The sequence below is a fragment of the Fulmarus glacialis genome, unplaced genomic scaffold (genome assembly GCF_000690835.1).
Source record: "Fulmarus glacialis isolate BGI_N327 unplaced genomic scaffold, ASM69083v1 scaffold27625, whole genome shotgun sequence".
NCBI classification, from domain to species: domain Eukaryota; kingdom Metazoa; phylum Chordata; class Aves; order Procellariiformes; family Procellariidae; genus Fulmarus; species Fulmarus glacialis.
In genome coordinates this window covers 1-11,820 of record NW_009214055.1, presented here as the reverse complement: position 1 = coordinate 11,820, position 11,820 = coordinate 1, and the positions used below count along the sequence as shown (strand labels likewise).

At 49.1% G+C, this 11,820-nt stretch overlaps 1 protein-coding gene across 1 annotated transcript; it reads left to right on the top strand.

Moving 5' to 3' along the window:
- Window positions 1-802: 802 nt before the first annotated feature.
- On the top strand, window positions 803-11,820 carry RPIA (ribose 5-phosphate isomerase A; the record flags this gene model as incomplete). Its single annotated transcript, XM_009578431.1, is given in 10 exon segments — window positions 803-862; window positions 865-889; window positions 892-1,059; window positions 2,987-3,042; window positions 6,191-6,250; window positions 6,862-6,926; window positions 7,263-7,331; window positions 7,853-7,994; window positions 9,239-9,338; window positions 11,511-11,820. Coding segments are annotated over 10 exon segments (900 nt in total), but the record flags the coding sequence as incomplete, so codon positions are not given.

Here is an 11,820-nt window from a genome sequence, read left to right as displayed (position 1 = left end):
CCTCTCTAATGTCCAAGAGATAATGCACAACAGCTCTGTGCCTGCATCTCTGGCTGGGTTCAAGTCTTTCTCATCCGAAGTCTCTGTAGTGATATTGGGCCTTCTTAAGTCGATTTAAGCTTTGGATCCCAGCCAAAGAAGGGGAAGGACATTGAAAATTGGAAGTGTGCAAGAGGCTGCAGGTAGCTCTCAGTGGGTGGGAGATTGAGCTGATAATAACAGAGATTTACATACAGAGCATCCTCTTGCAGAGGACAATTGCACCCATCCACCCTCAGCCTGCAGCACCTTTTAGAAGTGTGTCTGTATTACTGATGAGACAGTAGTGGTCCTTCTTAAACCAGACAGTAAGCAGAGAAAGGCCAGGGCTGAGCTGTGGTTAAAACGTGATCTTCAGCATATGCTGGCAGGCTCTCCCATCTTTCAAATGTGTTGCTGGACTCTCATATAGACAGTTATATACTCTGTTTTGGAGAGCGGTTTTTATTATACTCTAGGAACGGCTGCTGTGCTCTTTGCTTTGGCCGCTGGTGCCTCTACTGTTTACTAACAATACCGTTGGCAGCAAACCCATGCTTTTACTGTGCGGCTTCCTTGGGAGATGTTATCTTGAGGTTGTTTCAACTTCTTCCTTTGTGGTATTGTCTGAAACTCCCAGCTTTCCGGCAGGAAAGGGTGCATGGAGTGCCAGCAACCAGCAGTGAGTGTGCATTGAACACCCTGAGAGTCAGACCGGAGTGGTATTTAGCAAGCACATGTCCTCTAAGGTGAGGGCGAGTTGCTTAAAATCCCTTGGCCGCAGGCAGTGGTCGTGCCCTCACTGGCGCAGTGTGTTCCCTTCCTTGCCTGCAGCATGCTAAGACGTTGTGTGTCAGCGTGCATCTCTGGGCAAGGTGCTCTTGCATGTGTTTATAATGTCCAGTCTACCGGGAAAAGCAGAAAAGTCCTTGTGCAGGGCCCCCAGTAACAGCTCTCCTCTGTCTCTCTTTGATTTGCAGAACAATCAAGTTCTTGGGATCGGAAGCGGTTCTACAATTGTCCATGCAGTGCATCGACTAGGTAGGACGCTCCCCTTCGTGTCCCTCCCACCGCAGAAAGTCCCCTTGTCTGGCTGCCCCAACTACTTGAAAAACAGGCTAAATTGTCTGGATGCTGACTTAGAGCTACGCGTCGGGTCTGTTCACCAACTGCCGTGTCCTCCTTGAAGCTGAAGGTTAAAACTCGGTTCTGTGCTCCAAATTTATTACATAGAGAGTCCTGAGGAGGTAATGATTTGCTACTTGTTCTCCCCATACAGCCAGGCAAAGTGCTTTACTGGCCCCCACTACAAACTGGAGCTAAACCCCTCCATTTCCTTCCAGCTCTGCCCCGTCCTAAGTTGCTTTGTGGCTTTGGGCCATGCAGCTGCTCTGCTTGCGTTAACCCATTTGTATGTGGCTGACGCTGCCTGCTCACATCCACGTTATTCAACATTGAGGGTCCTGCTGAGGTGTAATGAAAATGAGGAACAAAATCCTGCTGCATTTTTTTTAATACCCTACAGCTAGGTTTATCTGCTTGCCCCAGGTGCAAGTTTGCTCAAGGTGTGATTCAGAAAATTTCAGCAAAATGTGAGGCAAATGCATTTTTGCAAAGTGAATGTGAGGGTAATTATCCTCACGCCTCATTAGAGAGGGTGCAGAGGTTTAAAGTTTCCTTCGCAGGGCACTCTCAGCCCTAGGGCAGATCTGCTTGTGGAGGTGCTGTACCTCGTCCTGCTTCGCTATCCTTGGATGCAAAACAGAGCAGCCGTGCGTGACGGGTCTGGAGTACATCATCAGCCCTGTTGTTCATGCGGGGCTTGCTCGGACACCGAGGGGTACTGCCGTTGGGAAGCAGAGTTCAGTGTGTCCCACCTGGGTGGCTCTGCGTGGCTGGGAAGTCCCCTTGTGACCCCCAGCTCCCTTGGGCAGAGCTGTCCCCAGCCCACCACGGGCGAGCGGGGCTGAGGTCTGAGCACAGTGCAGTGCTTCGCTTTGCAGGGAAACAGCAGAGATGGTGCTGTGCCTGCCCCTTGGCACCCACCTCACCACATGCTGCGTGTGTAATACACTTATTTGGCTGGTCGGTTCAGCTTTCTGGGTTTGTCTCAGTATTGCAACCACTCCCGGCTCTAACACAGAATCAGTCCCTAAATAAATGGGTATAGTATTTAAAGTGGAGTGCCTGTTCCAGGCTGCAAATTCTGACTTTTCATGTCTATGAATGCGTTAGCACTGGGATGAGGGTTGTAACAACATACAGCCTCATGTAGTGCATATTCAGTCCTTCCAGCAGCCGTGTTACCTTGAAGCATGTAGCCCGTGTGCTCTGGTGCAAAAGCTGTTGCTGACTCTCAGACTTTTGGCTTATGCCTAAGTATTGTAATTACTAAAATAACATTTTGTCCATAATGATGTGTTAGTAATAGATTTTAGTCGTTTGAGGTTAACCTGGGGGAGGAAATATTTCCTTCCGTTTAATGGAATACTGTATTTTATTAGTCCTTTCCCTGCCATATATTTAAATGTTTTATAATAAATGAATGTGATGTCCCCAAGGCAACGAGCCAGAAAACCTTTCAGACAGCTGCTGAAGCTTTCTGTTTACAAGGAGTGCGGCAAAACCTGTCTAATGGAGTGAGAGAGGGGAGTGGGGCTAATTTCCCAGGTGATGATTTGCTGACAAGGCTCCTCTGCTGCTGGAGACACAAAGGTTAATGGCTCGTGGTGTCCTGGGCTGAGCCAGGGTGGGTGTTTAAACATCTCTGACTGTAGAAACTCAGCCTTACCCTATGCAGGGTGGCACCTGTTTGCGTTTTGAGCCTGACTGACTTATTTGCAAGCCAAGCAAGTAATTGCAGTGATTCAAAGGCGCTGCTCTGAACGGAGATTTCTTAAAGTGAAAGTTGGTGTGTTTTTTTCCTTCTGCAATGAACAAACCGAGGCTTCTGCTTTTTTTCCTACAGCTGAGAGGGTTAAACAGGAGAACCTGACGATTGTCTGCATCCCTACGTCTTTCCAGGTAAGTGCTTCTCTCCTTTGCTTTCTGCTAGTCCAAACACTCACACAGGGGATCTTCCCTTTGGCTGTGGGAGGCAACCACACCGCTCTCTGGACTGGCTTACTGCAGCGTGAGTTAACCGAAAGCACCAGTGAAAGCAGCCGTGATGCAGCCTGCAGATGGGCCTCATGAAGCCGGTGGTGATGGTGCTGTGTTACCCTGACCTGGGTGTGCCGTAGTGCTAGGAGGCGTGTTTTGAACCAGTGTGGTGACGCTGGTTATGTCGGTGTTGGTGCGTGCCTTGATCTGGATCCTGCTTACAGAAAAATGCTGTTTAGTACCGAACCAGACTCATAACACAAAACTCACTGGAGACGCTTGTCTCCTTTAATTCTGTATAAAGCCCTGAAAGCTGTAAAAATCACACTGCAAGCAATAATAGCAAGCTCATGTGTTTTCAGGAGGAACTTGAAATGCATCAACTGGCTTTTATAAGAAATTGCAGAAGAGAAATCAGCTTAATCTTTCCTCTGCTGTGCAACTTTTGCAGGGATTGATTCATACTAAGCTAACTTTGAGAGGTTTGCAGGGAGAGGGAGAACGTGGCTTCGTGGTGAAACGCAGAGCTGCTGAGGAGGCCTCTGAGCTGCCTTCATGCTTTCAGGCAAATGGCTTTGGTCTCTCAACCGCTACTCCCTAAGGTGGGAATGTGCTGCAGAGGAGCAGCTGTCACCTTGTCCCCTTCGGGCAGGGAGAGGTGACATCACCAGTTTGTGGGGACCAAGACCACCTGCAGGGTTTTCAAGGCTGGGTGGCAATGCCCTGGTCTGGGAATTGGGCACGTGTCCTTTCCTCGGTCCTGGTGTGGACCTCGGGATCCACAGCTTTTTCACCGTGAGGACAATCAAGCCATGAGGCAGGCTGTGCAGAGTCCGTCCTTCAAGGTTTTCAAGACATGAGTGGGTAAAGCCCTGACCAACCTGGTAGCTGACCCTGCTTCGAGCTGGAGGTTGGATAGAGATCAGCCTGAATTTTCCTAAAATCTTATGAAAACTTAACATCCTCTTACCCTGCAGATGTTCTTTAAGTGTGAGTGTGGGGAGATGGGAGTCTCTCTTTTCCCAGCTGTTGCAAACAACCAGTGGCCACCTGGGATATAATACAAGCTACTGCAAAGGGCAAAAAGTGAAAACTAGTTTTTTTTCTTTTTTAACCTATATCAGTAATTCTGTTGCATATATAGACTGTGGTGATAGTCTGGTTTTGATCTGTTTTGATCTGTCTAAAATGATCCCCATCCTGAGATACCATGTCCCATTTGAACCTAGGAAAAGTGCTCTGAGTCAAGTCATTAGGTCTTACAGAAAATATTGATAAAGCTCTCGTAGTGAACGTGGGCTGGAGCCTGCCCTGCCTTGAAATGTTGGGATAGTTTGTGTAACTCTCTAAGTTTCCTACCAGTAAAACAAAAAGGTTGCTGTTAAAGGGAAGAGAGAGATCGTACATCCGCAGGAGCCAAAATCCCCCAGACATGGGGCTGCCTCGTATCTTTTGCAGCCTCTAAGACCTCAACCAATTCAGAGTGAAGCATTCCCAGGTCAGCAAAACAGCATCTTATTTTCACTACGTACAGGTGTAAATGGCTGCCTGAGGTCACTGGCAAGGAAGAATTGGTTTCAGTGGGCTTTTATTCTCCTCCCTTCCCTGTTGTCAGGTTGGGTTATTCCATCATCATCAGTAAAGCTAGAGCCGGGGTAAGTATCTGTCCCTTGGCTTTTGCATTGTTTCTTCTTTTCACCTGGACATGTGCCAAGAGCACAGAGCGAGACCGTTCTTGGCAAGTGCTGCGCAGTTACTGCTGCTTTTCCCCCAGTTGTGTCTGCTGGTCTGCTCCCATTGCCTTGCAAGCAGAGAGCCTGAAGAGAGCCACCTCGTTTCCACACTGCTGACTCTGATCACTGTTCAGGATCTGGCCTGCATGTGCAGCACAGTGTTTTTCAATGCTTTTAATTCCCAGATCCCTGATACCTCTTTACATGGACACCATGTAATGAATGTAAACCCACTGATTTTTATTCTTTTAATTTTGTGAGTCCTTAGGGCAATCCTAGTGCACAGATCAAGAGCCCACAGCCCATGGGTGTCAAAACTGCATGCTATGAAATGCCATGATAAATGATTCAGATCACATCTCATTGCCAGGAGTACCACCTGCTAGTTCTTCTTAATTTTTCTGGGATGCCAATACATGCGACTGATGCGCTTTGTTAGTGTTAGTGGGTAAAATTCAGGGGAATAAGTTGATCCAGGCTATCACACTGCAGTTTCTTGGACTAGCTACACCATGGTAGGAAGTTCAGACATGAGCAGAGTCCGTGCAAGGAGGGAGTCTCACTCAGGTGATGATTTGTAACACAGAAAATTGAACCAATTCAAGGTTCTCTAAGCTTGAACTTCCATTTAAACTGACCGACCAAGTGGAGGGTAACTCCGGACCAAGTGGAGGGTAACTCCGGGTGCTCTGTGTTGTATTGCCACTAGAGGGAAATACACAGCCACTTCGGTGAAAGTAGATCAGAGCCACCAAAGAGCTGTTTCAGGAGGCTTCCCACACTTTTTCCATGAGTTGTGCTTTTCTTTTTTGCCTTTTTTTTGTTTCTTTCCAATATGAAAAATATTTTCATTGTTAGTCCCACATTGCTGTGGTGTAAATATTTCATTTTCTTGCTCCCATTTTTCAGCTGAAGGAAATCAGAGGTGCTGGATGGGTGCGAGGGAGAATGATGTCCAAGGTGAAACAACACACAACTGAAAAATCCCATATCTGCTGTAATGGTTAGATACAAGTAATTCCCACCAAGCTGATGGGGCCTCCTGCTATTTAGTACAGAGAGACCTGGACCCAGGAGTCCTGTTGCACCATCTGAGCATTTTAGTTCAAATCAGCAGCAGGGTTTTCTTTTGATTAAAATAATCTGGTCTGGAAGCATCGTTTTCTCCTTGCCCTGCATTTCCGCTGGTGGCTGCAGCCTCTCCACCAGCTCAGGGTGGAGCAGTGGAGCTCTCCCAGGGAGACTCCATCCTTGCCACAGCCGGGGGAATGACACCACGAGTCTGTTTTCCTTTCCTGCCGCTGGTAAATGGTGTTTGTTGTCTTCTTGATGCACAGGCCCGTCAGCTGATCCTGCAGAACGGCTTAACGCTAAGTGACTTGGACCGACATCCAGAGGTAAGTGGGACTGCGGAGGTGAGACCTCACCCGACCTTCCTCTAACCTGGTCCTTCATAAAGCATCAGGCTCCTTTGTCCTCCCCTGAGGACGAGAGTTTAGGCAGCCACGCTGCTGAACATGAGCGAGAACTAGCTTAGTTTATTCTTTTCTCCAAGCCTTAGTCTTGCTTAGTGCTTGTTCCTTTAGATGGCAAGTAGGCTGCCGAGTTGTGTTTCCTCCGAGTGTTTGACACCTCTTCCAGGCTGAGGCTTGCTGGCCTGAGATGTGGATATGGCATTGCTGAAGTGTTGTGACCCAGATTTTCCCTAGGAGCCCCTCACCCCTTAGCTAAAAACACTAGAGGCTGAAATGATGTGCCTTGAAGGCCAGCAGTTGGTTTTGGTTTTTCTTTCTCCTGCTCTTACATGCCTGTGGTTTAGCTGGGGCTGGTATCCTTGGGTGGCTGATCAGATGCTCATCTCTGGTCAGGCTGGCATCAAGGTGGTCCCAGCTTTAGTGACATTTCTGGCTGCTGCTTGGGACCTGACACCCTCCTGAGCTGCGCCAAGAGCAGCACCTTGACGCTGCATGGGAGAGGTTTCCAGCCCAAGTTTCTCCTCTTCCTACAGCTTGATGTCGCCATCGACGGAGCGGATGAAGTAGACTCTGACCTCAACCTTATCAAAGGTGGCGGGTGAGCCTTGCTGTCTGTCTGTGTGTGGCGCTGGTGGCAGTGGCCTCTGACCATCCTTTTCTGGCTGCAGATGTCTCCAGGGCTGGGCTGGAGAGGCTGGTGGGATCCTGTGCAGGGCCGTGCGTGCACCTGCAGTGGGAGATGGCTCCTGACAGAGTGTGTGCAAGGGACAAGGGGGATAAAGCGATGGGGTAGGGGAAAGATTTTCTAGCGTGGGGCAACGGCAGCACCAAAACCGGCAAGAACGTGGTGGAGGGGACTGGATTTTAGGACCATCAGGCACACTGAGGAGCAGTCTGTTTTCTGATTTTTATATTTCCCCCCCCCCGCTTGCAGTGGTTGCTTGACGCAGGAGAAGATAGTTGCAGGATATGCAAAATGCTTCATCGTTATTGCTGATTACAGGTAAAAATATTACTGTTCATTATACCTCTCTGTCCCGTGGGAGGATTCGGATGGTTCTGTGTTAGGCCATTAGTGTTCTTCCAGTGGGTCAGGGGAGCAGGAATAGGTGGAAATGAGCCTGACTCCCAGTGCTTCAGCAATTCAATTTAGCTTTTTTTCTTAATTTTCAACTCAGCAAGCCTGCTTAGGAGTCAGCAGAGCTTGTGGAGAAATGGCTGCTCTGCTCTTTGAGCTCAGTGATTGCCAGCACGGAGTAAATTTTCCCTTCTGTACATACAGCCGCAGGGCTGTAGAAAAAACAACTCATGTCCCGCTTGTCCAAAACATGTCAAAACAGGGCTTATGAGTGAATAGAGCATCGTGCATTAAACTGGTTCTTCCTACACGTGTACACATGTGAACTAACCACTGTTCCCTCCAGAGCCTTGTGCCAGAGGGGTGTGCAAGAGGTAATGTGTTAATGTTGATGGTGTTAGCAATGTAATGTCTGACGCTAATCCTACCTCAAACTGTGTCCTCAGGAAAAAATCAAAGAGCCTCGGGGAGCAATGGAAGAAGGGAATTCCTATCGAAGTCATCCCCATGGCTTACGTCCCCGTCACCAGAGCCCTGACCAAAAACTTCGGAGGCGCTGCGGAGCTGCGGATGGCTGTTAGCAAAGCGGTACGTGTCTCTGACCAGCCCCGATTCCCCAGAGCAGCCACCTGAACGAGGGCAAACAGAGGACGAGAGGTCTGGCTTTTCCTCTAACTAAATCTGGGCTTTCACTCCCGCGAGTGGCATCTTGTGTAATTCCTCCTAATTATACTTTGGTTAATGAACCGTGTGTTTAAGTGTTCAGGCTGCTCATGGAAAGCCTCTCTGGCTTATGTCACCTAAAGCAAGCATCCCTGAGCAGGGAGAGGAGGGATTGCCAGTCTGGGTCTAACCTGCTGCTCTGCGGGGATGTTGGGGGGCTGGAGGGCAGTCTGCGCTGCTGAAGGGTCTCAAGTTGGGGGGGCAGCTCATGCTCCATCCCAGGCTCCTCTGTACCACAGAGGGCCAGGCTAAGTTAAAACTGAAGCTGCTTTGTCTCCACTGCCGCTGTCCTATCCTAACTTGGGCAGTGGGGCTTCGCCAGCCCACGTCGCACGGCAAGGGGAAAGGGGGGCTGTCTGCAGTAACGGCTGGGGTTAACGCCCAAAAGCCGAATACTTGGTTTTAATGCGTCTAATCCCAGGAGGCTGTAGGGACTGCATTGGGTGCCTGAGAAGAGCAAACCAGTTGTTCCCTGTGAACTTGAGACCGGCCTCACTTGGGCAATGTACATCAGTGCTGCTCCAGCATGAGACGTGTCCTCGGAGGATGCTGGTCCCTCCTGGCACGTGTGGTTGCACACCCTGCTCAGCGCTGCTGAAATGCTGTGTCTGCAGCCCCAGCTGCCTCTGCTCTGTTGAAAGGACCCAATTGCTCCTTCTGTTGGGCTTGAGAGAGTGCTGGGCATGTCTGGGACGCTGAAGTCCAGCAATTCTTCAACTCCAAAACGTCCCCATGGCATCTGGCAGCATGCTCTTATCACTGAGGCAGAGGGTCTTATTTTGGCTTCAATTGCCTGTGATAGCCTTTTTGGGACACTAATGTAGCTTTACTCTTGTGGAAAGGATCCCTTGTTGCAGTGATGAAATCGCATCGTTGTTTCCAGCTTCTGTATGATTATCTGTACGCAGGAGAATGAGGAATGAGCAGTTGCCTTGGAGCGATGGTTTTACTTACAGGCTTATTGTGGGCTGCCATGACTTACTTGAATGATGACTCTCTCTAAACTGTTGCAGTGGGGACGGCTGCTCCTGGTGAGAGGCTGTGACAGTCCCTGGCTGTGCTCGGTAGACAAGGAGCTCTCAATGCTGACAAATGTGTTTGATTCCCAGGGCCCCGTGGTGACAGACAATGGGAACTTCATCCTGGACTGGAAGTTTGACAAGGTTCATGAATGGAGTAAAGTGAACACCGCTATAAAAATGATACCAGGTAATGTCTGTGATTTTAAAAAAAGCAAAAGCTGGCTAAGTCTTGGTCTGTACTAGATAACCCTGACCGTGGGAGCTCTCCCCTAGATAGGAGGAAATGTGTGTGTGTTTACTGCCTTCTTACGGGTCCATACATTTTTTTCTACTTGAGAGATCCATCAGCTGAATTAGTACAACTGTACCTAAGTGGCATTCCCGAATGGTGGTGAAAACCTGGGGTGATGCCAGGTGCCTTCGGACACTGTTTTCCATTAGGCACGCCAATCCTGTGCTCTTTCTTACTCTCCATTTAGAGAGGGGCTTTTAATGGAAACACTGGTGGACTCTGGAGGGAGAGCTTGCACTGTGTTACAGTATTTTCCAGAAGCTGCTCACAGCTCTGCATCCCATTACCATTGTGTAGTCCTACGGGCTCAGCTTGCTGTGAGGGTGCAGCGTATCCTAGCTGTTGCTGTAGCTATTGCTGTGCAAGAGAGAAGCAGTGGCCGATCACACTGCAAACAAAACAGCCTCTCTGCAAGGACTCCTGCCTTGCATGAGACCTGCTGCTCAGGCCAGAGCTGCTTCTGGATGGTCCAGGTCTGCCCAGGGGCAGTGGCACTGCCTGGACTTCAGTGAAGCAGCTGATAGGCTGGCTCAGCCAGATCTAGATGTCCTGTCTGGTTATTTTGGCAAAGTCTGCTCTTGAGTCTGGTCAGCTTTTGAATACATATTGTTGTATCTTTTATCTTTGAGTTTATCCCAGATACCTGCCTGCCCCTGAAGTCCATAGCACACCTGTCTTCACTGACTGTGCGTTGTCACAGCATGCAGGAACAGGCTGGGATCCTGTTGCAGAAACCTCGATGTCCCCACAAAGTGGCAGTATATTGTCCTGGCACCATGATTTAAAACACAAGGCCAGGCAGAGGCCGAGGGTGTAGGTTGGGTGAAGAATCGCCAGTAACTTCTAGTTGCTTCTGTTCGGTGGCTTTGCTTCCCTCAGTGCTCCATATAAGGCTGATTTACTGAAAATATACCCATTTTCTTTTTTCCTGCTCTCAGAGCAAACTGCTAGGGGGCTACCTCTGCCTTGGCTTGTCCCAGTGTCTTTGTGGTCTGAATAATTTTACCTGGCACTTGCTCGCAGCCAGCAGTAGATGGCAGGTTCGGACCTTCGGCAGGAGCAGTCTGAATGAACCAGTGACCGATCCAAATGAACCGGTAACCACAGCTGGTCTGGGCTGTCCTGGTGCAGCGCTCTGTATCCTAATGCAGTTGCTGTCCATGGCTGTGCAAATGTCTGTATCATTAGAGCTGTTTCTGTGCAAGAGAGAAACAATGGCTGGGTAAGCTGTTTGCAAACAAAACAGCCTTTCTGCAAGGACTTCTTCCTTTTATCTCTTTTGGTCAAGAGATGAAGGGGTAAATGATGGTACCTGCTCCATCCTGTTGGTATGGAGATAGTCTCTGCATCATTTGCTGCTCAGAAATGGGCTTGCTAAGGGGAGAAGAGCATCTTCCCTACCCAAAAGTGGATGAGCGGAACTGTTAAAGCCCGAGTACAGTGGTGATAGCAGGGCTGTGGCCGCCTTGTGCTTGTGGTAGACCTTGTCCTCCATTTCTTTCCACCTTCCTGGCCTCTGGCTGTGTCTCAGTGATCACAGTGAAGTTAGCAGCACCCTATAATTAAATGCGACCAAAAGTACATTTGCAAACGGGCTACAAGTTGCAGAGGTAGCATCAGATCTGCTGTGTCTTAACATTTGAACAAGTGTTATCCAGGTGTTCTCTAACAGGATAGGTTTTTAGATGCATTTAAAGGCAAAGTGAGTAAGACTGTGGCTGCGTATAGCTTCCTCTTGCTCCTGTGGGTCATCAGATGGCTGAAAATGCCACACTCGTGATTGTGTTAGTGTAACGGTGGTGGCTGTGGTGGTGTGAACGTCAGGGGGAGCTTTGGGAGTTGTTTCTCAGTCTCTGGAGAGAGTTTCTTCTGGGGGTGGCCGCATGGAAAAGACTTCCCGGAGGCTCCGTGTGTGGCTGATGCAACATCACCCAGGTTGGACACCTCTTTCCAAACCTCTGATGGAGGCATTAGCGCCTTTTAATAAACAAAAACATGTTCAGAGCAGAGGATTCAAGCAATGGGGTGGCTCTGGCATTAACCAGCGCATGACCTCTTGTTCCCCAGGTGTGGTGGAGACGGGACTCTTCATCGACATGGCAGAGGTGGTGTACTTCGGCATGGAGGACGGCTCGGTCAGCGTGCGGGAGAAGCAGCCTCGCTGCCACCAGCACGCTGCCTGCTCTGCTTCGCCTTCAGCCAGTTTGATTCAGCTGTTGTAACGGTGCCAACCTGACGTTTTGCCTTAACGAGCAGCGGTTATTGCAGAAGACGGACGGGAAGTTGATCAGAATCCGCTGATGTGATACTGAATGTCTTTTTTTAAAAACAACAAAAAAAATTATATTCTATTTCTATATATATATATATTTTTACT